This window comes from Xyrauchen texanus, chromosome 3 (assembly GCF_025860055.1).
Source record: "Xyrauchen texanus isolate HMW12.3.18 chromosome 3, RBS_HiC_50CHRs, whole genome shotgun sequence".
In the NCBI taxonomy this organism is placed as follows: Eukaryota; Metazoa; Chordata; class Actinopteri; order Cypriniformes; family Catostomidae; genus Xyrauchen; species Xyrauchen texanus.
The window spans coordinates 44,971,225-44,997,022 of record NC_068278.1 but is presented as its reverse complement, the minus strand read 5'-3'; the positions used below and the strand labels follow the sequence as shown (position 1 = coordinate 44,997,022).

Here is a 25,798-nt window from a genome sequence, read left to right as displayed (position 1 = left end):
TTAGAAGAGCCTTGTTTTTATGCACATTTATCTCTACAATTTGTTCTAGACAAGCAAGTGTGTTTGTTCAGCCATTGATTCTCAGTGTGAATAAAGGCTTTGATTCAGCCACTATACAACAATGACCTTCTTGTAATTGTGACAATTACATTCGTGGTTCATTGGTGGAAATCAATGAATAAACAGTAACTGACTTAGGAAACCAATCTCAAATAAACATTAATTTTGAGTTTCAGTGTTCATCAATAAAGTATCATACAGGGGGCCTGGGTAGCTCAGCCAGTATTGATGCTGACCACCACCCCTGAAATCACAAGTTTGAATCCAGGGTGTGCTGAATAACTCCAGCCAGGTCTCCTAAGCAACCAAATTGGCCCGGTTGCTAGGGAGGGTAGAGTCACATAAGTTAACTTCCGCATAGTCGCAATAAGTGGTTCGCTCTCAATGGGACGTGTGGTAAGTTGTGTGTGGATCTCGGAGAGCAGCATGAGCCTCCACATGTTGGGAGTCTCCACTGTGCCATGCATAACAAGCCACGTGATAAGACATGGATTGACTGTCTCAGAAGCAGAGGCAACTGAGACTTGTCCTCCATCACCCGGACTAAGGTGAGTAACCACGCCACCAGGAGGACCTACTAAGTAGGGGGAATTGGACATTCCAAATTGGGGAGACAAGGGGAGAAACAAATAACATAAATAAAGCATCATACAGAATAAAGTTTAAGAATATCATTTGTAATTGAGTAAAATGATGACTGGGGTCAAGAGTCTCTCTGTAAGCTGCTAATTTAACAGCACTGCTGAAACCATTGCAGGATGGTTTATTTTGATTTCATATGCAAATGAACACAGGAAATGAAACAACGGACATCTTGTATATAGAATAGAAACATCTTGGATTTATGTACAGTCCAATACATTCAAACACATACACTCACAATTTAGGAAATAAGGAGATACTTCATTAAAGGAAATAAAAAAAATCAAAGTGTGACAAATAATCAAATGTGTGTGACACAGATAAAAAGACATTTCTTTAGCAATCCTAAACAAAAGCTCCTTGTAGAAATGCATTTCAATAAGCATACAATCACTGTGGTTCAATTTATCAAGAATTCTTACCTCAATTACGGTACTCTGATTATCAAGCCATTCATGATTTCAACTACATGACCCCATAACAACCCACAACTTGTATCCAAACTTCAATTACACAGAGGGTAAAAGATTAAAGAATCTTTCACAGTGGAGCTTTTCCAATATAAAAATTAAAACATCAGTGATTCTTTAAGGACAGATGCAGTGTGAATGAAACAGTAGGTTGGATACCAAACATAAACACATTAACTTAAATATAAAATCAGCAACGATTCACATTACGTTACACATTTTGTGTAAAACAAAATAATATATATACTTTTATATATATTTTAAAGAGATATAACAATATATTATAATCCCTCATTCTAATCTTTAAAAAAATGAAAGAAGAGATAATCAGCAGAAAGAGCTTTTCTCTAAAAATGGGTCAATGCCCTTTAAGTGGAAACAAATTTGAAATTAAATCTGAAATAAAATGATGAGAACATACCTAAATTAAGCAATTTAAGATTTTGAAGTTTCACCCAGTATGCTCAACTGCTTTGAGCACCAAGTATCAATCAGAATCACAAGAAGAGTGAGGAATATCATCACAATAAAAGGTTTAACCTCCTGTACTTCAGGGGAGCTAAAACATCGTGAGTGATGAAAATAAAACAGAGAGGCAAAATACAGATATACTGGAAGAAAAACAGCTAGAGACACTGCAAGTCTAAACCCATTAAGGAAAGTTATAAATTTAGATTTAAATCACCCCATTATAAAGTTGATTTACAACTGATTGTCTTTACAAAATTACCTAAAAGGAATTACAAAAAAACAGCTATTTTTAAACATCCAGTACAAAATAAGAGAATGAATAGATACGTCTGATCTTCGTGCTGTAAAAGTCTGCTTGCCTTTGGGCTGTTATTTATGTAGAGATGGAAAGTAATGGTGTGTTTTCAAGAGGGAAAGATACACAGCATCCTCATGTGTGCTCTCAGAAGAGCAGGAAAACCTCTTTTTACCATCACTGCTGTTCTGATGTGCCCAGTTCAGAACATGGAGACGTTAAGAACCTGTTAAACACAGTAACCAAATAGTAACTTAATTAGATCAGTGTTGTAGGTGGAAAGAGTTAGTGATGTTTTTCTTCAAAGCATTTCTCACTTTCAGTTCACAATGACAAGAGCAGACAGATAATAGCTATCAAAAATAACTGAATAGAAGAATGAATAGGCAAACTAGATTTTTAGATTTTATGAGAAAATATGAGTGATGTTTGCCTATCCAAAACATGGTGTCATATAGGTGGTTGACAGGGTGTTGCTTTGTAGTTGCTATTTTGTTTTGTTTTAAACATGTTTCTATGCGGTACCAATATCTTGGGTATTCTAAAAGATTATCGTCCGCCATAAGCGCCCAACAAATGTCTCTATGGCATTCTTGTCCCTAGATATGGCTCTGGTCCCTTCTCCCATTTTATCATTCGACAGGCGAAATTCCAATCGCTTAGAAATCAGTATGTGCAATAGTAATAGTAATAGTGATGCTTGCTTTAGCACTATTGACTATTGAATGAGTGAATAAATAGATGAATGGATGGATGGATGCTTACCGAGTCATCCATTATGGAGGAAGGGTCAAAGTAGTCTGGTTTCAGCTCTGTTCTCTCCCTGCGATTTTTGGATGGAGGCTTTAGAGGGACAAAACAGATCAAAATTATAAACACACTGAAACACAAAATGTGTTACATGACAGTGTCTTCTCTCTCTCTCTGTTTTAGCATCTCACTCCATTTAAGTCATTTTCCCTCTGTCCTGACAGAATGACAGCACTTTCCCTATATCCTGGGTGGGCATAATACATTTTTGCCCAGACTGGATGAGAAGGGGTTCTCACTGGTTAACATTTCTGAATGATTCTCACCAGATCAATGTCCATGGTGTCGAAGCCCATGCCCTCGTTAAGATCATCCAGTCGTTCTTCTGATGACATCATCACATCCTCTACAATTGGCTCCTCATCATCCTCCATCAGCCCGCTGCCACGGCGACTGACAAACGAGTAAATAAAAATAACATTACATCTCACTTGTATGTATTTATCTGTGTGAGTATGTGCTAGTATCTACAGTGGCCCCAAAAGGTATTTGAACACTTAAGCGACATTTAAAAATAAGATAATTTACCAAATACGGTCCGAATACTTTCTTCTTTACTCTGAACAGAATATTAACCCTTTAAGTACTGAGGGTTTTTAAAAACATATTTTATGGTATACCCAGGCTTACAACTCTACAAATAAAAATAAATAAATACAAGGAAGGTCCAGTGTTCATGGTATCATTAAATACATTTATTTTTTATTGATATACTGTAGATTATGATAAATTCTCAGACTCTCAGCCTAAAGCCCCATTCACACCGCCAGTGGCATCGCACAACATAGCGACACAATCCTATTCATTTTCGGCACAGCTGTGTGAGTTAAATGTGCTGAACACCAGCAAAATGAACTGCTTTAAAACTCAAACACATCCTATATATATATACATAAGATTAATCACTATATCCACAACATACTCTATATGTAATATTACAACATGCATCTGCACAGACAAAGAAGCAAATGAACAGGTGAACTTGAACAAAGTTCTGTGCAAGTCATATTAATAACGGAAAATTACGGAAAATTAATAACGGACTTTAAAGCATGAAGAATTCAGAATAAAGTATGTTAACTTCTAAAAATCAGTTAATACTTATATATTCATTATAAGCAAAAATTTCAGGACCTCTGGTTTTCACAACAAGGACAGCACAGTGTTTTGTATGTACCTTTTATATGTTTTATACATGTTTAAATTAATTAAATGTTTATCATTTTTTTCTAAATGTTTAAATACTTGATTAAAGTTTAAGCTGTTACAGTTTGACAAGTTTTTGTCATTTTGCACATTATCAACTAAATATAACTTTTACCAGTAAAGCTGACTAAAATGAATGAATATGACATTATGGAAAATACTGAAAATTTTAAAGGATATTTTAGTCAAAAGACTAAAACTATGACTAAATCAAAAAAACTGTAAAAATGAACACTGGTCACCTAATTACCGTAACACACTTTGTCATTCGCAACATTTCTATAATTGCTTCGGTAATAAAAATCTTTTCTGTTTCTCAGTGTTTTAACTTAAAAAAAATTGTTGCAATATGAATGCATTTTAATATTATTAATGCATTAGGTTGTTATTTCGGTAGCTCAGAGCAGCGCAGTACCATATTTCATTTTTGTTGAAAATAGAGTTTCAGTCTCTTCAATGGCATGTATCTGTAGTTGTGCTCTTACATGGCGTGCTGAATGTGGCCTCTCATTTTGCTATACTGCATGTTTGCTCTGTCCTGCTGTTGCTTTTGGGTGATCATCCACGCGACCTGAGAACTGAAGACACAACAGCTTTCAACACCTCTTCACCAATGTTTGTATTAAATATAGTTTGTGAATGAGTGTGTGTGTGTTTGCATTTACTTGTAGTCCATATGTTGATGCGGCTGCTGCAGAGGTGTATGCTGCGTTTCGTTGCTCATGCTGTATATTCCCATGTACCCTTGCTCTGGGCAGAGCTTCTTTGCATCCCGTAGGACAGTGGAGACGATGTGTGGTGAGGACATCATCACAGGAGTGTGAGGAGCGCTCTGCACATGATGCACCCACGTGCTCACATCGCTACTACTACAGCTGCTCTCTTCTGAGAGACATAGAGAAACCCAAAGAGATAACACTAGTTTCGACTCTGAAGTAGAGGTTGTACTGGCAAGTCAATTAGTCAACATGTTGGGTCTTTATTTACTAGTTTTGAATCACATGACTTAAAGGGATGGTTAAATTCTGTCATCATTTACTTACTGTTATCATGTTGTTATTAAACCTTTTTTTCCTGTGATACACAAAGGGAGATGTTAGGCAGAATCGGCTGACAGCCTCAGACACCATTCACTGTCACTGCATTTTTTTTCACACAATAAAAGTGAATGGTGACAGAGGCTTAAATTCTGCCTAACATCTCCTTTTGTGTTCCACAGAAGAAAGTCATGTGTGTATGGAATGTCACAAGCGTACATAATAGATGACAATATTCATTTATGAATGAACTATCACCTTAGGTTGTGCTAGTTGTTTACATGTTGTGACAGCAGTAAACAGTCAATAGTTAAAACTAGTAGTCATACATGATCTGAAGTAATTATTATTAAGCACAGAATTATGATTCATGGATGTATACCCTCAGGTAGCTTCCTCTTGCTGGCAGCAGTTGTTTTGCTCCTGCGGATGCGGGCAGAGCTTCTGCTGCTCATGCCGCTGATGACAGACAGTGTGTCATCGTCAGCACCGGCCTGCAGAGAGTTCCGGTATGAGATGAGTGGCAACCAGCAGTCATCCCTCTGCAGGGCCATCTGAAATGTCATAAACCGCTCCAGATATTGGTGCCTAATGGGGGACAAAGGTCAAACACAGAATGCACAAGGAAGTAACTAAAGTTGATTGATCTCATTAATTAAAAAAAGAGAACAGACATGAGGGCTTCTTAGGGTGTTTGTCTTACACAGTCTTTTTGTCCTGGCGCAGTAGTTTGGAGGAAAACTCACTAAGGATGTCAAGGAAAGCGAGGTTGAGAGGTGGGCCTCCTTCCCCTTGTGGACTGGGTTCTTTAAAGGCAAACTCTATTCCATCCCTGCAACAAACACATACTTCAGACTCTGAACTGTTACTAAGAAATGTGGTGTTTCTGTGAGCATGTGTGCTTGAATGGGCTTACTTATGGAGCATTGCAATAGCCTCTCTGGTTTTGATTTGATCGAGTCCAAAACTGAGAGAGAAACGTCGGGCCAATTCTTTAATCCCACAGAATGCAGATGAGGAACGATCAAAGTTACAACCCAGATCATTGAGCATCTCATTAAATAGCTAAAAAAGAAAACAGTTACAACAATGTTATATAACAACTGTTTTTCTGTGCAACTCGCAGATCCATCTGTAAATTAGGGAAATACTAGCTTACCTGCTGCAGGCTGAGGATCAGAGTCTTGGCACACTGAATCTTATCGATCTGACGCGTCTTACTCATGGTCTCCTTAATGATGTCACCGTAATCGTTATAGTACTGCACACATAAACAGAGAAAGAGAGTGATCACTGCAAACTTCAAATGACAAATGCAAAGAAATGTCAGAGTGATTGTGTGATAGGACTCACTCTCATGTACTGTTTGAAGATATCTGCTGCTGTCTTCATCTCCACCACATTGTAAATGATCAATTTGCAAAAGGCAGCCAGTAAATTCCTGCGTTTATGAAGTGCCTCAATTTTACCAGCCTCATCGTCTGCAAGACACACCCAAGCACACATACATTAAAACAGGATTTTAAACAGATTGTTTTAGCTACAAAATCTGATTGGATGAGCCACGTAAAATACCTGATGATCAACTGAATTCTATGTTGAATAGAAGTGCCAATTTCCTTACATTACTTGGCAGAAGAACTGTATATTGTGATAAGTGTAAATATTTACTGAATATTGGTGTCTTTGGGTGTTGCTGTTGTTTTACATAAGCAACAAACCACTTGTGGTTGTGTATTAAGACAACTTAACTTTATGGTTAAGGAAACTGCATTGTGGCTAACAATTACTAATAACTGTAATGCAAAGCCACTTGTGGCTTAATGCTTTACTCTAGGGTAAACAACACAAATTCACTTACAGCTCTCCTAAGTGTAACAGATATGTTAAGTGAGTGTCTCAGAAACTACATAATTTTTTCAAAGACTCTTTTTGCTATGCCCCTAATAGCAAAACCCTGGATCACAGCAATCTTTGGTCCTGTTTGTATTTGTTCTTTACCTGTGCTGCTGTCCTCATCCTGGTCAACAAACACGTGATCAAGGATAAAGTTGAGTAGTTCACTTTGTAAAGATGCATCTGGACTGAAGACCAGCGGCTCTAAAGCTTCCCGTCCTGATGACATAATCTGGTAACTGAAGATCAGGAGGGCATCACAGAGAATGGTGAAGGCCTGAAACACAAACATACACACACAGTTACATTAAGTTGGTCAGAACAAGGCATTCTATGGATACATGCAGCATAAAAGTACAGCTCATAGAGTAGACTGACAGGCTATGTCTGTATCTAATAGGTGATTGGCTTTTTTACCTCTAAGGTGGGACTGTTCTGCATCTACCATATTAAGTGTGTTTAAAATTTCTCCCTTTAATTTTTAATACAAGTTCTCCATCTCGAGCTAAATAGTCTCTGGTCAGAATCCTCGAAGCACAAGAGAATGTGGAGGCATGGCCTATGGCAGGTCAGGCTCACCTGTTCTTTGACAGTGGTGCTGATGCTGCTCATGTAACTCTGACACATCATATAGAAGGCCCTCACTTGCCTCCGCAAAAGCACCAAATCATCCTGGAAGCCAGAAAAGAGTCAGCAGCTCTAAATGATCACACGCAAAAACTCTTTATACAGGCCTGGGTGTTTGTGTGTTGTTTACCTTTGTAGAGCTGCCCTCCGAGACTTTAGCCAAGTGCCAGAGTATGATGTAGTGAGTGCACTGTAGTGCATGGGCTACAATCTATAAACACAAAACAAAACAATTAAACATACTGACTCAAACAAGTAAACAAACGTGCTTGCAGTGAGGTTGAAGAGGGTTTTCATTTCTAAAATTGTGCATCCTCACTTCCTTTTCTCACTTCCTAGCTCCTTCCTCTTAGGAAACAGGGAAAGGAGGCAAGGATAGGAAACCAGGATGGAGGAATAAATTCAAGATGGATTTGCAAAATGAAATGTCCTACTCACTGATGTATCACTTCAAAGTACCATCTCTGTGCAAATTCATTACCTCAGAGCACTTGCCATTATGTTGTTAAAACTTGATTTATTGATATTTTCATAATAAAACCTAATAATTGAAGATGCACTGTTAAAGTATTAAACAATTATGGTTTATTTAAACTGCAAAAGTGAAACATGAATTAAAACTGTTGTGTTAGATGAAGGAGGAGGAGACTTTATGTGCGTCAGAAGCTTCAACCAAAAAGTCTTATGCATATGATGCTCCTGTGCTTCCTCGCTCAAGCATCCTCGGAAAGCTTCCTCCGTCCTCAGTCCTCGCCTCCTCGTGGTGTATTTAGAGAATTGATATGTCCGTCATAATGGCGAACTTTGATCAGATAATGGGCTTGAGGACGGATGAAGCGAGGACGCACAATTTAAGATATGAGAAGCGAATGAGGTTAGAGGTCAGTACCTGCTCAGGCATGTCCCCATTTTGCAGACCAGTATTCAAGAGTCTGTAGTTGCTGGTGAAAAGATCCCATTTAGTGAGGTCATGGGCACTGCAGGAAGAACACAAGTACAGTTACGATGGAGGAACCCGCTATGAGCCTTGAGAGAAACACAGAGGCTCTGTTTCAAAACCAAAGCAGCAAAGCAAAGTGCCTCAAACTGTAGGCAGCAAATTTATGCTGCCACCTAAAATGCTTAATTTGTCCTTTGTGTATAAGGCAATCTCACAATTCACTGCAATGAGTTCACCAAATAATTTCCATCAACAGTATCAAATGGAGTCATGGGAGATGTTTAAAAATTTTATTAATATTTGGCCCTGAAAACTGTTGACAGCAGGGTTCCCACACCTTTTGACCAATAATTTCCAATTATTTATCCATGACTTTTCCAATCGTTTGAGTTTACTGAATAAAGTTAATAAATAATAATAAAGTTTAAAGATTGCACTTACAAAAAGCATTTTTATGCCAATGAAATATTTTAGAGCTAAGCATAACTACAAATGTTTTTATTTACCAAAGAATTAGTTTACCTTAAAATGAAAATGATCTGATCATTTATTTACCTTCATGCCATCCCAGATGTATATGACATTCTTCTGCTGAACACAAAACAAGATTTTTAGAATATCTTAGCTTTGTAGTTCCATACAATGCAAGTGAATGGGGATCAGGCCTTTGAAGCTCCAAAAGGCATATTAAGTCAGTGTCTGACTCCAGTGGTTTCTTTTAAAGCGATCCAGTTTGTTTTGGGTGAGAACAATCCAAAATGTAACTCCTTTTTCAATGTAGATCATGACAGTGGTCTCCTTGGCGATCATGATTTCAAGCTTGATTACACTTCTTATAGCACCATCTAGTGCTTTGACCATGCGTCAAGCACTACGAAGTGTAATCAAGGCTGCAATGGCAAGAAGTACATTGAATAAGGAGTTATACTTTGGTCTGTTCTCAAGCAAAACCACCTGGATCGTCTTAGAAGACAATGATTAAACTATTGTACTTCATCACTGAGTCTGATCATACTGATCATCATTCACTTGAATTGTATGGACCTACAGAGCTGAGATATTCTTCTAAAAATCTTTGTTTGTGTTCAACAGAAGAAAGCCAGGAAAGTGAGTAAATGATAAGAGCATTTTCATTTTTGGGTGAACTATCCCTTTAACAACCTTTAATTTCCATTACTTTTCCAGTCCGAGGAATGTTTTACCAAAAAATTGTGAAATTCCCTGATATTTCCAGGTTTACCATTACCGTGGGAACCCTGTGACAGGAAATATTGCCAGCTACTTTTAAGATATGTTATTTACTCAAACATACATGTGGGGTATGCTTAAAGTAATTAACTTACCCAGGTACGAGCTATTGTCAGAATCAAATGTGTACGTTGTGTTAGGTTACTTTCTAGTGCAAATCATATGACAGTTGTAATTCAAACGACTGACTGTTATTGAAATATTGGCCTTTGAGAAGTGTTTAAAACCAGTCACTAATGAAGGTCCATATTGGTTAGAATATGTGTTGGGGAATGGGGGGGGGGCAGTCTGGATGGTGCCCCGGCCTGAATTGGGCGGTGGAGGAGTGTGACGAGGAGAAGGGGTGGCCGGGCTGTGAGGATGCATGCCCGGTACTGAATTGCCTAATCAGCCGGAGGGAGATAAGGGAAGAGCCAGGGACGCCAGAGAAGGCAAGAGAGAGAGAGACAAAGACACGAAGCTGAGTATGTGTGCGTCAGTATTTTATGTTGCTGTGTTTTCAGTTTGAGGTTGTGTTGTAATTAAAGTTTGTTGAATGTGGATTCGGCTCCCGCTTCCTCCTTTCCCAGATGAACAGAGATCAGTTACATGTGTCTATGTAAATAGCTGCCTATGTAGTCAGTACAATAGGTTCTGAGATATAACCAGAGTGTGTGTGTGTGTGTGTGTGTGTGTTCTTACTTGTGGAAAGCTGTGATTCTCTTGAGTGTTGACAAAACCTGATAGGTGTCGTCTTCATCAGGCTCCTCCCCCTTAGACACAAAACAGTCCAAAATAAACTGACAAATAGACACAGATGTCTTTTTACACATTTATACACCCAAGAAACACAAAACACCACACACCTCCTGCAGGAAGTCCTCAAGCAGGCGGTGGAACTTGTCGATCTGTTCATCAAGCATCTGGCTTCGGACGATATCCACACGGTTATAGATGGTAAAATCCTCATTGCACAGAGCTTGAAACGTCATAGAACATGCCTCTAACACATCTGTGTCTGTGTGCTTTTCCACCACACCATGAACCTGACGCAGCAAAGCATCCAGATGCTGCAAGACAACAGAGCAGTAAATATAAGAGTATATAATACAATGTATTATTAGAACCTAATTAAATCAATTAATAATCTTTAACTTTGTCAATGTATCAAATAAAAAATATTTAAACGTTAACATTACAATCAGATATGTAATATGATAACACAAGAAAATCCAGATATTCAACAACTATTCAGCCATAATATCAGATACCACAAACACACAAAGACAAAAATGCAGAATTTATCAGCACTGCAAATGTTTTTGATACTGATGTAATAATTTTAAGACAATATAAAAGAATAAATTGATGGAATCGAGTTTATGTTAGTGTGCATTATCACCTTTTCCAGCCGGCCAGTTGTATAGATCTCCAAATCAAAATACTGAGGGAACTGCAACAGATTAGTGACCTTCTCAGGGTCCACTGAGTACTGAGAGAGAGATATGGAATGAGAGAAAGAGAGACAGAGAGAGAGAGAGAGAGAGAGAGAGAGAGAGAGAGAGAGGAAGAGAGATTAAAAGCAGCCCATTCTGAAATCAATTTGTTCATGTCTTTGGATCATGATTCAGTTCAGGCCAAATACATGCTATGCTTTTGGAATTTTCTTCTTCTGCCGCTTATCCAAGACTGGGTCACAGTGGCAGCAGACTAAGCAAAGCAGCCCATCATCCTTTTAACCCAGCCACAACCTCCAGCTCACCCTGAGGGATCTCAAGGCATTCCCAGGCCAGCAGAGTGATTCTGGGTCTTCCCCAAGGCCTCATTCCTCCCAGTTGGACATGCCCGGAACACCTCCGCAGGAAGGCGCCCAGAAGACAACTTAATCAGTTGCCTGAATGAACCACCTCAACTGGCTCCTTTCAAAGCAAAGGAGCAGCAACTCTACTCTGAACCTCACTTCGCACATCCTCCCTTAGGGTAAGCCTTGCCACCGTGAAGAGAAAGCTTATTTTGGCCACTTGTATGCAATAAATTCTGTTATCAATTAATACGTTTGACAAATAGCTAATTTGATTAGAATAGCTAATAAAAAGTCCAAATATCTTTCAGAACACACTGTTCTCTTCTGTTTTAAGACTCTTTAGATTCAATAAATATTTCTCCTGTACAATACTTAAAATCTGATTGATATTGTATTCACTTACTTTAGCCAGTAACAGAGGCAGAGCCACAGCAAACGTTTCAGTGATTTTTGTGAGATCATCCGACTGGGTTTTCTTTTCTTTAGCTGTCAAAACCTGCACCAGTACAGAACATACTCTTTGAATACTCATTACACAAAATACGCACTCAGAGAATACATCACACAAACAAACCACACACACACACTACACAATGAGTGTAAACAATGGAAATGTGTGAATGAAAGATTCTGTGAGCATTGTTTTGTGTGTATAGCTGATGTCTGTATGTTTGAATGTATATAAGCATGGTGGGTGATAGAATAATTAAGTGTGTGTGAGTCTTACCCTTCTGCTCGTGCCTCGTCCGATGGGTGGGTGACACTCACATGTCTGTCTGACAGCGCAGAGCATGATCTCAATCAGAGCTGCTTCCTGAGCATCCGTGAGAGCTGAAACACATAAAAAATTATGTTTCTTAGTAGAGCACATCAGAAAAAAGTTTTAGAACAGATAAAAAGATTTCTGCTGTGAGAGATTACAGTTTGTGTTTTGGATAGACATGTACCCTCTTCTCCAGGGAACGGATCATCCAGCAGAAGACTGATCATACTCTCCCAGTCCTTCAGAAGCTCTGATGCACAGTCCCACAAGCTGTCCACCAGGTAAGAGCCGTGCTCGTGGAGCTATAACACACATATTTCATATAATTTTCAAAAACCATCCACTATTATGTTTTTAATCTGAAGGATAAAATCAGGGCTGGTTCCTTCACTTGTTTATCACAAATAAAGTTTCCTGTCACAAACCTGCTTTAGCATGTCATCATGTCATTAATCAGACAGATGAAGATAGTTTCACTTTGCTTTATTCTCATTTTCTGCACTGTTATAGCAAAAGATGCCAGTCTCCATATACATTGCTGCTCACCGTGTCTCTGCTGCTGTCTCACGCATGGAACTCTACATAGCCTAATCAGGCTTTATGCCAGCTAATTTAAGATATGTAAATAAGGTGGCTCAGAAAAACTGCATTTGTTTTGTTCCCAATCATGTCAAATTTAACTGAGAAACTTTTGTATTGATACAACAAAGCAACCAAAAGCAGTCCTTGCGTTACAAAAATAATTTTGTCTAGTGTACAAAAATGTCTCCAAGTGTTCAACAGTCACCAATCACATGTCTCTCTGCCTAAATATGGATGTTTTTTGCACCAATCTGAACCTAATCTGATTGGTTTAGCTTTCCGTAAGGCTACATCATTTCCGAGGACGTCACCTGATCCAGAAAAACTAATTGCCAGAAAAGACAGATTCCAAGATGCCAGATAGCCAGATGCTGTGTGCACATTGTGCTTCATATGGATTATCTAATTATCTATGCATCATTACATTCACGTACCTTGTGTGTGGGCTTGTTTTAAAGATAATCACCAACTCTAAGTGATGGTATGTGAAATATTATGTTCTGTATATATAAGTTACAAGTTTTGGTGACAACTACAGGCATTTTACAGTAGAGATTCTAAGCTTTCAAACAATACCTATTCTGTGCTGGTCAAGATTGTAGTTATTAATATATTGACAATATTTTCTTTTCTCCCGGGCCCATCCAAGCTGGATACAGCAGTTGAGTAGGAACGTCTACAAGCAACCAACAGTACAGCAATCTCCAGCATTTAACTGGCTGTCAGTGTGAATGCCCTTTGATTGAATGATTTCTCACAGTCTGTTCTCATGCAATTTCCAGGCCCCACATACAGACATGAAATGGCAAAAGTGTGGCAAAAGTCTAAATATTTACATACTAGCTGATTGTAGGTTTTCTGGGAAGGGAGAGACAAAGAATGACATCAAAGGCTGAGCACATCAAAGCACACCTCACTCTCCAGAAAGAACAAAACAGTTGTTCTGATGAGACTAGCATTCAAACACTGCCTGCCTCTCCTGGGCCGACCTTCATCCTCTGGACCATGATGACTGAATAACCTGGGAAGAGCATGAACACATGCATAATTTGAGTCTATTACACTATTAAAGAGTCAATAAGTCATATTGAATCTCTTAGCTGGAGCTTCAGATGCATTACGGGACAGAGCTTGTGTCACAAATGCATTTATTTACACCAGTATTTAATGAAGAATCAACACTGAGCAGTGAAATACTGCATCGTGGCACCTACTTTTTGTAGAGGAACTCCCCTGCTGCCACAGCAACCGGTCGGTGGGCAGAGTAAACCAGGTGATACACACTCTCACAGTCTTCAGCTGTCAAGACCTCATCACTACTCCTAGGTGCACAATCACACACACATATAGACATTAAATGGAGACATCTATGGGGAAGAGTAAGACACTGAATAATGATCAATGCTGAACTTACTGCAGAACCAGTGTCAGCAGCTTAATAGCCTGAACAGCAACATCATATTCCTTATCCAGAGTCATGGAAACAATACGATCCTACACAAAGACAGAGAAAACCATCAGTAAGACAATTCATTCTTTGTCTGCAACTAGACAATTTCAGATCCCAACAGTCTTTGGAATGTGATCAAATGTCAGGCATTAGATCCGGTGATCCCATGTGAGGAGCGGACGTATGAACGGTGAGCTCTGTGCACTTTGCTAATTTTATTACTATTTGTGTCATAAACCGGTGAGATTCGATACACCCTGATTCTTATCTGTTCTAGGAAGACAATATGTAAAACATTTCAAAATCCTCAGGCTCTGGAGACATTAAAAGACACTTACGTGCTCAAGCTGATTCTCCAGAGAAACAGGCAGAAAGCCCCGGACGCAATTTGAACTGAAAGAAATCTGGCGTGAATTGATGAATGTGTCTCCAATGCTGATGAAGGCCATTGCAGACTTGGAGGATCTTGCTGTGATACATTGATTGATTCCTTCCATGGAGTTGGTTACAAAATTGTTGGAGATCGAGAAACAGATAGATTATCTTGAGTCATCGGAGAGGGAATTATCTGCTAATCCACTTGTATTCAAGATAGATTTGGAATGTGTCTGGGAAAAACTGGACGATATGGAGAATTGTAATCGACAAAACAATGTCTGAATTGTTGGAATTCCTGAGCATGAGGAGGGCAGAGATATGGTGAGGTTCCTGGATTAGCTTTTTCTGAGTTTGCTCGACATTACTGGCCATGGGCTTGAGGAACCATGGCATTTTCTTGTTCCCAGACTTTGCGAATTCGACAGGAGAAACTTGGTCAATTCAAGGAATGCAGGAATCTCTCTCATCAGCGGAAGGTCATGTTTGCTCTGGTGTTTACGGCCAAACTGAGAATGGATGCTTAGGATGGCCATAGATAATTTACATGCCCACAGCAAGCATTATCCTACATAAAGACATTGGAGTGGGTAAGCCATTTGGTGATTTTCATGTTGCCACCTAGTGGACCTGTCTCACTGAACATACACTTGACTGTATGAGGAAGTTGGGCACCTTTTTCTTTTCTTTTTGTCCTGGTTCCGCCTAGTGGCTGGAGTTTATTTTGTGTAATATAATTTCTTCAGGACAGCTTGTCGAGGAATCTGCTTGTTTTGGGTGCTTATGCGTCCTGTTGGTTGGAGTTGATTTTGTGGAATATTTCTTGCAGGACATTGGAGTGAGTTTGACTGCCCGAAGAACTGAATGGCCCAGGGTTTTGTTTTGTTTGTTTTGGTGAAATTTCGGGGGTTGATTGTTGCACCAATGTGGAATGTGGTCTTTATGATTTTATTTTTGTGACACAATCAATATTTTCTTACATATCAAAATGTCAAATGTCAATGTGAATGGATTGTCTCTCTCCACGTGGAATGTGAATGGGCTGGGGAACCCCTTAAAAAGAAGGAAGGATATTTATTTTCTTAAACGTAAGAAATATGATATAGTGTTCCTTCAATAAACACATCTGTGATGAGGAGGAGTGCGGTGTCGGGCTAATCAGCTGAAGAGAGGGATAAGGCCAAACCGGATGTGGCAGTTTGAGAGAGAGACCCACAGGCAGCTGCCATGTGTGTTTATGTTTGTGTCTTTTAAGTTTTCATTTTGATTGTTCAGCCAGTTCCTGCCTGCTCCTTGCTCATCATAACCCTGTTACATTGCTACTGCCTTGTAACGGCTTTTCAGCCGGGTGCATTTCAGTGGCCCAAACAGGGCATTAAATATTTGGGTATTTTATTTTTGAGGGACTGGGAAGTTTAATGTAATACAAATGTATTATATTCCAAAATTACAACTTACTACAGTCTCTCCCTATTGAAGTTCCCCTCTTTTATTTTAAACAATTTGATAGTATAGCTAAATCCTTTATCTGGAATTGTAAACGTCCCCTTTGATAAAAAAAAAAAAAAGATTTTTGACCAACTGGGAAGTTTAATGTAATAAAAATTAATTATATTCCAAAATTACAACCTAATACAGTCTCTCCCTATTGAAGTTCCCCTCTTTTATTTTAAACAATTTGATGGTATATTGATGTTTAAGTACACAGTGTTAGGGTCAAAAATATCGATATCCTATTAATAATAATATCTAGGCTTAAGACATGTGTAAAACTCGTCTTCTGACAGTTATTTAACAATGCAAGCATCCCATCTCTTGCTGTTTTAAATCGCCTACCTTTAGATTCTTGAATGATTAAATGGTCCATTCTGCCGCCATTATTGCTTGGTGATTTCTGTGTAGCATCCCATCCATAGCTGTGCTTAAAGTCCCTATTATTTTGTTTCCATTCCACATCTGTAAACTCCTTTTAGGACAAATCCCACCCACCTGTTTTTAATTTTTTCGTACTTGCATCAAGAGATACCTGTGATTATATTAGAAGAAGGATGGGCATGAGGCAAAAATTGTTAAGTCAGACAGGGTATTAGACGTTGCTTCTAATTCTTAATTGCCGAGTAGAGTGAGTAACATAAGAAGAAAGCTTTTCTGGCATATATTTTAGTTAAAACAGCAATTATGGACTTTGGTGCCATTCTCTCTTTCTCAGCCTTTCTCCGCTTTTTCAGAATGCAACGACTGACGCTCTACATGTGTGCTGAAGTTTTTTTCGGAATACATGTAATGCACATGTAAACAAATATTTGTATCGGATTGCAAAGTTTAGGGGACATATAAACAATACATTGGGAATCTGCAATCAAATTTTTTTTATTCGGACAAAAATGTGTGCATGTAAACATAGCCATTGTGGAAAAGACATTATGCCAATCATCAAACATCTAGCAACATGAGACTACTTTCCAAAACAGTGGTTAAAACATTGAGTGGCCAGTGCTAAAATGATCTGGAGAACAGGGGTGTTTGTTATAGTCAGATATGCTTTTACTTTATAAAGTGTTCTTGTGGAAACCTTACCTTGAAGCGGCTGGTGAAAAGTTCCAGTCTGGCGTTGAGCTCTCTGCTATAATACAAACCCTGAAGAGCTGTAAGACATTTCAGACGAACCTCACCTTGCTGGAGAAAGACAGAGGTCATGTAAATGAATGGGACAAAATTATGGCATGTTGTTTACTTCTTTAGCACTATACAGAGGATTTGAATCAGTGTTCAATCTGTGTGAATGTGTATGTCACCTTATCATACATGGTCCAGCCCACGTATTTCAAGTAACTGTCATTCAGAAACGCATCACTGTACATCTTCATCCACACACCAATTTCCTCTATACAAACCACCCTGATCTCAGCAATCACATCCCTACAAACAGCCACAAACACACCTACAGTAAAATACTTTCCAAGCTCACTCATGTGAGCATCAGTTCAATCAAACAGTATGTTCCTCACCTTTAAACATCATCAAACATCAGCTTCAATCAGACACAGTACGTGGCTCTTTTAAATCCTGATTTGTTAATACAAACTAAGTTGTTTTAATTTTATTTATTTTTTTAGATGTTTGCTCACCTGTATCTGTGGATGAATACACCTTTAAAAATGGCATTCATCATGTTCTCAATCTCATCCTGGTTCTCTTGGAGCTAAAATCACAGTAGAACATGTTTGAGTCATGTATAATGTTTTACCTTATGCTCATTTTCACCTTTGAATATACAAAATGTTGGCATTTAAAAATAAAAAAAATAAAGTAATGTTTTTGAGATTTCAATGTCACCAATCAAATGTAAGCAAATTATTTAAATTGACCATGCTAACACCTTTGAAGTAAAAATGTGCTCTCTGAAACAATCTTCTTAAAGCAAACTGGGATTTACCAAGTACTAACATGCTGGTGGTGGTGCTGGATGGCAGGGGCAGGCTAAATACATACAAATTGTGCCACTGTGATTTAATGTGCTGAGTAACATGAACGACAGCGTACTGCCCAATTGTGGCTTTTCAGCCGGGTGCCTTCCAATGGCCCAAACAGGGCATTAAGTATTTGGGTATTTTATTCCAAGCATTTGGAATAAAACAATTTGTGTGATTTAGTTAAGAGTTAATTTTAACCCCTTAATAAAAAGGTTTTCGAGTGATGTGGGCAGGTGGTCTTCATTACATTTATCTATTTTTGGGAAGGTTTAATGTTATTAAAATTAATTGTATTCCAAAATGTAACTACCTGCTACAGTCTCTCCCTGTAGATGTCCCCCTCTCTTATTTCAAACAATTTGATAGCATAGCGAAGTCCTTCATTTGGAATGGTAAGTGTCCTAGATTATATTTCAATAAATTACAATGGCCGATTGACAAAGGTGGGCTAGGCCTACCCAAGATTTAGTTTATTATTATGCATTCGGTCTCAGACATTTGGTTTTTGGTCGCTTCCACCTGAGAGAGCCCCTCCCTGGTTTTGTATTGAACTGGAAGTTCTTGCCCTTATTTCACCATTACAAAGCTTTTCTATCAAACTAACCGGAGAAGTTAAGTCACACCCCGTTATCTCACATTTGCACTCAGTATAGAAAAAAGTGTCCAGAGTGTTCAATTTATTTAAATGTTGCCTCAAGCATATGGCTGAACCCCAAATTATGTATTAATAAGTCCCCTTTCTGCTGGTCAGAGTGGATTGTGAGGGGGGATGTGGCAGCGGGGGCGTGATCAAGCATACGCCTGGAGAAAGGATTCTAAAAAACATCAAGTCTGTATCTAGATATGCAAGGGTGCGCCATATGCAATTCAAGATTTTACATAGATTCTATTGGACCCCCTCTAGATCCAAGAATTTTGGTTGAGATTTATGTGTGAGGTATTTGGCACTCAATTTTAGTTTTGCCCAAACTCTGTATTTTAGGCGATGTGGCAGTCATCAATATAGAGAACAAGTACTTAAAAAATGTGGGTCCTAAACAGCGTTATGATCGACAGCAGATAAGTTTTAAGGGTATGGACGTTGGCTGGAGTGCCCCCATTTCAGAAGTGGTGGTCGGAGATGGGCAGGGTGGCAGCTTTTTACGCAGAAGACTGGGGAATTTAGAATTGTTTGTGGGGAAATGGGGCAAATATCTGGCATTTTTGGAGGACTCAAGAGGAGGGACAGTGAAGAGAGAGGTGTAGTGGCTAATGTGTGTGATTATTATATATATATTTTTTGTTTTGTTCTGGTTTGGTTTTTTGTCTGTTTGTGTGTCTATAATCACCCACTATGGTGTTGTTGGGGGTGGGGGGCTGTATTAGCAGGGGTGAAGAATTGATTCTGTTTGTAAATGTTTTACTTTTCTTTGTTTAATAGATGAATCAATAAAAAATGTTAATCATAAAAAAAAACTTATAGTAGAATGTATTTTGGCATCAAAAGTTATATAATTCACCTTTATATATAAATGTTATATCAAATTAGTAAAATTAGAAAAGAATGCAATATATAAGCATTTTAACTAGTGGTCTCAGATTTCTGGACCTCACTGTCTATATAAGTGTCTCCCTTACCTCTTTGCGTTTCTGCAGCAAGAGCTCCAAGCGTTCATTGGCTCGTTTCCCAATGCTCTTGTTGCGTTCTGTCTCATATTGTCTCTGTGTGTTGTCCATGTTGATGCTCAAATTCAGCGCAACATTCACCAGAGCAGTCATCAGCTTCATTGCTGAGACACACAGTGACAAACACTCTGATTGAATAATACAGCAACTTCTGACCAACAAATTCAAACATGACAGCATGTTAACTGACCTGCCAGGGTGCTGGTGTGTCTGAATGCTCTGACCTGCGAGTCTGACAGGCCGGTGAGGAGAGAGATGAGTGTGTCCATCATGTACTCATCATAAATGATGCTGTACTGACACTGTCGGATTAGAACCGCGATGAACTCACACAAGCTCACTTTAAACTTCTTCCACACTGGACCTGACATCGCCAGTGGGTAATCGCCACTGTCCTAAACACACACAAACACATTGTTTTACACATAACTACTTTCAGCAGCTAATCTCCTCTGTTCTAGGCCCACAAACCATTAACATGTCAGGAATACTACCCGTGCAATCTTATATGGTATTGACAAACCTCATCAAACTCTTCGGTCATTTTCCTGATGATCTCAGAATTCTGCATACTCCGGAACATCTCAGAGCTCACCGCACCTACAACACGATACACACAACACAGTATCCTCACAGTTAAAACACACAAACGGATGCATTAACTATAGAATCCACAGATTCAGTTAGTACACACTTTATCATACATAAATATACATCTAACACACACCTTTACAGCCAGAGCAGTGGATGAAGAAGTTGATGAGTTCCAGCAGTGCAAAGTCTCTGTCTGCCTTATAGGACTCAATCCAGTCATCAATCACAGACTTCAAAAAGAGAACACACACACTCCCACATCTCAGTAAAACCTTTTGTAATACACACAGTACACAGGAGTTAAAGCTGGATATAATAACTAACCACACACACTACTGATTATGAAATGATATATTTGAGCACTTACTTTTAGACAGAGTCTGTTTATATCTGCATGAATACAATATGAAATTAGTTTGTTTGTTTTTGTGTACCTGTGTGGCACTCTTGCCCAATTTGACAATCTCAAACAAACTGAGACTTTCCATGCCATTCTCCTGATGGTGGCCATTCATCCGCCCTTGACCTTTCATGTCTGACCCCTTCATCTTTTCTCCAAGGGTCTGCTTCCCTTTCTGCACATAGACACCCACAGAGTAAAAAAACAAAACAAGGAAAATAAAAATAAAATAGCTCCTGAAAAACAGAACTTTGCATACATTCTTCAATATTCTAAATGCCTTAAAATTCCATTTATAATATTAATAAACAAGCTATTATTGGTGTGCATATATCTGAAGGTTAGCTGGCTGGTTGGTACCTTTCCTTTGCCAGGTTTGGCATTCCGACCCTCAGGATCCTCAAGATCCTTGTCCGAGAACCAAGAGTGTCCTTCCCTACAAAATATGCACAAGTGGTTACTTGAGATTACTTATAAGTGGGGACAGAAAGCGATTAAGTTATGTCACAATTGCTTTAATGAGCACGCTTTGCAGACTTCTAATGGAGGAGCATGCCAGTCTGAAACAGCTCAGTAGGTTGTGGTTGAATTAATTGTGTCTCTGCAGACGTTAAATGCACTGTTACTATTGTAGGTAAGAAATATAGTAAGTAGTAATAACATACAAACTTTCAGTAGTAATCCCATTTTTTTAACCAATAGGCCACAACATCCTTTGGTGGCGCAATTGCTGACACTGTCATCTCTCTCTACATAACTAGAAACTTTAGAATCCCACATGCAAGGGGGTCTGGGTAGTTCAGCAAATAAAGACACCGAATACCACACCTTGAGTCACAAGTTGGAATCCGGAAATTGGCCCGGTTGCTAGGGTGGGTAGAGTCACATTGGGTTAACCTCCTTGTGGTCACTAGGGCAGCCCCCTGATAGTCAATCAAACATTAGTCGATGACAAGAGTCTTGGTTGATCAAGTATTGATTGGTCAGTTGGTCGCAAGAAGAAAAAAAGCAGTATTACCGCTGGTTGGACGCTATGTAGCACTATGGGGTAATTTTTATTAATCAGGGTTAGGGTTAAGCCTGCACAATAAAGCAAGACACCTTGATTTCAAACTTTGAACTTTATTTTTTATTTATTTTAACTAAACATTTAAATGAAACTGGAAAAATATTAAGTGCGATTAAAATGTGTTGTTCAACATTTTGAAAGATTGCTTTACAACAAGAAAATTTGGCAAAGACCCTCCTTCATCTGTGCGTTCTCTACCAGTCGGGTATTTCGTTGTCCGGGAAAATACATTATGTGTGAAAATTTGTTTTGTTACCTCCTTCATATATATATATATATATATATATATATCGCAATATCCAATTACATCAGAAACCCCTGGGCTGAGGCATTGGTGAATATTCTTGATTTAGTGATTTTGCATTGAAAATTAAATAAATGTATTTAAAAAAGGAAAAACTTAAATCAAATACATTTCAAAATTCAAATTGCACTCCAAATGAAATGAAAATGCAAATAAAATAATGAAATGATCAAAAAAATTATATACAAGTAACCTTCCATGTACCGTCAGGCAAGTATCCATCTAAACATGCAGGCGTAAAATTACTTACACAAATGAAGACCTAAAAACAATTCTAAATGTAAACATAATAATTATAATGATGATTACAATCACTGAAATATAAATCATGGTTCGAGGTGAATGTGTTTTTGTATTATTTTATGTTTTAATCACAGTTGTATAGGCTGCAGAGTTGCATTCACAACAAACTGCTCTGTAGAAATAAAGTGAACTGAACTCAAAGCGCCCTTAGCTGAGATGTCTGACGTCATCTACAGCACTTATAGATGATACTGTTCTTGCAAAACAAAACAAAAATTCAGAAGAAACAAAGAAAGAGTGAGAACCGTTTACATGCACGTGTTCCACGAGATTGCACGCCTCCGTACAAACATAAATGCGCATAAGATGGCTTTTCTGTCATCTGTTCTTAAAAATATAATAAAGTGTATTTCTTCAAGTGCATGTCTGTGTCTCTATGGGAAAATTATTTGTAATATTAATTAAATAATAATAATAGCTTAATAATAATAATAAAGTTATACATTAATGGGAAAACAAGCCAAACATCATCTTGACATCATCAAAGGCATCAGCTGTTGGCGATCACTTAGACCATCGTCGATCCCCGAGATCATCGTCTGTCAGCACAACCCTAATGTGCATTTCTCTCTTTAATTTAACAAAAAATGTTGCCGCTTTTGCTGCGGCTCGCTTCATGCGTACGCTTGTAAAATTTATATTTTAAAGGCTCATTATTACAGCTTAGTATGTCTCTGAAATGTAGAACAGTGTCAGCAATGTTACTTATAACATTCTTTCTCAGCCCTGGAACTCAAACCATTTTCTAATGCCTCCCAAAATATATATATATATATATATATATATATATATATATATATATATATATATATATATTAAAGTAATTAAATTAATATCATAAACATGTGACTAGTTGATTAATGGCTTAAATTAACGCCTACTAGTCCACTAGGAAAATCTTTGGTCATGGGCACTCCTAGTGGTCATTATAATGTGGTTCTTGCTCTGAGAGTGGCGCATGGTGAGTTTGTACGGATGCCCTGGAGAATAGCATGAAGCCTCCACAGGCACTAGGTCTCCGCGGTAATGCGCTCAACAAGCCACGTGATAAAATACGCGAATTGACAGTTTCAGATGCGGAGGCAAATGAGATTCGTCCTCCGCCACCCAGATTGAGGCGAGTCACTACACCACCATGAGGACCTAGATCACATTGAGAATTGGGCATTCAAATTGGGAAGAAAAAAACAAAACCCACATGCAAGTCTTAATTTTAGCGCACCTTTCACAGACTTACAGCTGCAAGGAGCTTGAATATAAAGAGTTCAGAAACATGCCGATGATGCCCATAAATGCATGCTCAATGACTTTAGAGACACTGACTGTTTGTTTTTGTTTGAGTTGGTCTTCCAATTTGTGTCTGTTACTTACTGGTTAAAGTCTGATTGGAGGTCCAAAGCAGCTATCATTTTCTCAACATCTTCTATCTACTCTGGAGTTTAGAAGTGTCCCACACTGCAGTAGACAGACCTCACACAACTGAAGAAAAAAAACACATACTGTAGCATATCTATAAAAGCAAATCTGCTAAAAACCTTCATAATCACTCTGGATGCAGTTACTGACTATTCACGTGTGTATTTGATAGAGACTTTAATAATAAATACTAAATATTGGCAGACAAACATGCATCTGTTCGCACACTCTATCCATAAAACATTGTACTAACTCTATTGAACACGTCATTGTCTCTCTGTATGCACATGATGTGAGAGTTTGTTTAATTTGATAGCTCTTTTATGTTCAGTTTAATTTCCGTAAACAAGGGCTAGCATGCTAACATGCTAACGGGCCACCAGCTCCTCTACCTGTCATTAATCCCACAACAAAACAACACAAAACTCCCCAGAATTGTATAAACATTTAAAATGCATTTATTTGAAGCACATGGGCGCTTCTTGTTTATTTTATATGGTCAAACTGGTCGCCGAATCTGACACCTGAACGACTCTAAGAAAAATTAAACGCTGCTCATCACGAGCTCACTCCATATCTGTGGATTTCTCTTTAATTAGTTTCCCCCTAAAAATACGGAAATTTATGAAGATATGCCGCCGTGCCATCCCTCACCTCCCTCAGCGAGAGTTCAGCAGCAACAAACCCACCCAGAAAGAAAGCTGCTGCCGAACCGAACCGGACCGGAGCTCCGCAGTTATGCCATTAAAACATGTTCCCAGTGAAAAGTGCCTCAGTTCTGTTTGTTTCTGAGCTGGAGTAGGCAGTTTGGTACTGTGGGCGGACAGGAGTGAAAATACAGGCCAGAGAAAACTAAAACACACTTATTACGCTTCCACACACGCACACTCACACACTCTGTCTGTACATAAATACACATGCACGCACGTACACACTTTCATACTCATGGGACCACTCATGCTCATTTCTGGAAATTGCGCTTTATTTGTTTGTCATTCTTTAAATATAATTCGACTTGAGTATGGATGTTTATAATAAACACATTGATTAATTACATTTTCTATTAACAAATACATCTGAAATACCAGACAGAGGTTTAATTGTATGATTTGACGACCTCAAAACAGTTATTCATTTATTTATTTCATTAGAGGTTCAAGATTGAAAAGGTATGCTCTGGCACTGCGAAAAAAAACACACAACAACAACCATAAGCTGTTGGTTGGCTAAGTTTTTGTTTGTTTGTTTGTTTGTTTTGTAAACCTCAGAAAAAATGTTCGGTAAATTAATGAGGGGGCAAATAGTCAAAATCGGCATGCTTAATTTGGAAATTTCTGCTTTTAAATCGAATAAGAAGTTTAAAAACTCAAAATGAAGTCAAAATGAATACCAGGAAAAAATAACTAATACTGAAATGGATTCAATATGACTTGACACTTAACGGAATATTCCGGGGTCAATAGGCTACAAGTTAAGATGAGTTGACAGCTTTTGTGGCATAATGTTGATTGCCACAATATACATATTGACTAGTTTTTCCTGATTTTCTATGCAAAAATCAAGGTTACATTGAGGCACTTACAATGGAAGTGAATGGGACCAATTTTGCGAGTGTGATATTGCTTATATTCAACAGTTCAACGAAATGAGGAAAAACTAAGACCATCACAAAAAATGCATTTGTGCGTGGAACTACTTACTTACGCAACAGATCAGAATCCGCCGTTGCTAATTCAAATGATGCACCAAAGTCTCCCCTAACAATGGATTGGCCTGTTTCTAACAAGTTAGGCCTACTGGAGAAACCAGTATGTGTTTGTGTGAGTGAGAGTGTCAGAGTGCTGCTGTTCTGACATATCAGCATTCATGGAATGTCTCTCTTCCAATCAGATTCCCGAACCAGAACTAACTGTTGTATA

General features: G+C 38.4%; 1 protein-coding gene across 2 annotated transcripts; it reads right to left on the bottom strand.

Moving 5' to 3' along the window:
• Nucleotides 1-883: 883 nt before the first annotated feature.
• stag2a (stromal antigen 2a) lies at nt 884-24,765 on the bottom strand. 2 transcript variants are annotated; one of them, XM_052102639.1, is made up of 34 exons: nt 24,534-24,765; nt 23,835-23,942; nt 21,148-21,223; nt 20,822-20,962; nt 20,521-20,617; nt 20,317-20,393; nt 19,984-20,188; nt 19,746-19,897; nt 17,784-17,857; nt 17,451-17,574; nt 17,233-17,331; nt 14,245-14,324; nt 14,045-14,152; nt 13,743-13,851; nt 12,433-12,550; nt 12,213-12,316; nt 11,889-11,981; nt 11,084-11,173; nt 10,548-10,751; nt 10,384-10,454; nt 8,404-8,491; nt 7,645-7,725; nt 7,467-7,559; nt 6,993-7,164; nt 6,345-6,472; nt 6,151-6,252; nt 5,908-6,056; nt 5,695-5,823; nt 5,374-5,579; nt 4,620-4,839; nt 4,440-4,532; nt 3,015-3,141; nt 2,704-2,781; nt 884-2,164 (listed from the first exon to the last, which is right to left on the bottom strand). In XM_052102639.1, the coding sequence occupies exons 2-34, from the start codon at nt 23,870-23,872 to the stop codon at nt 2,141-2,143; spliced, it is 3,750 nt and encodes a 1,249-aa protein (XP_051958599.1). In that variant the 5' UTR covers nt 23,873-23,942; nt 24,534-24,765; the 3' UTR covers nt 884-2,140. The 2 variants fall into 2 exon arrangements, with proteins under 2 accessions (XP_051958599.1, XP_051958604.1); XM_052102644.1 differs by having other exon boundaries at nt 24,569-24,765.
• Nucleotides 24,766-25,798: the final 1,033 nt, after the last annotated feature.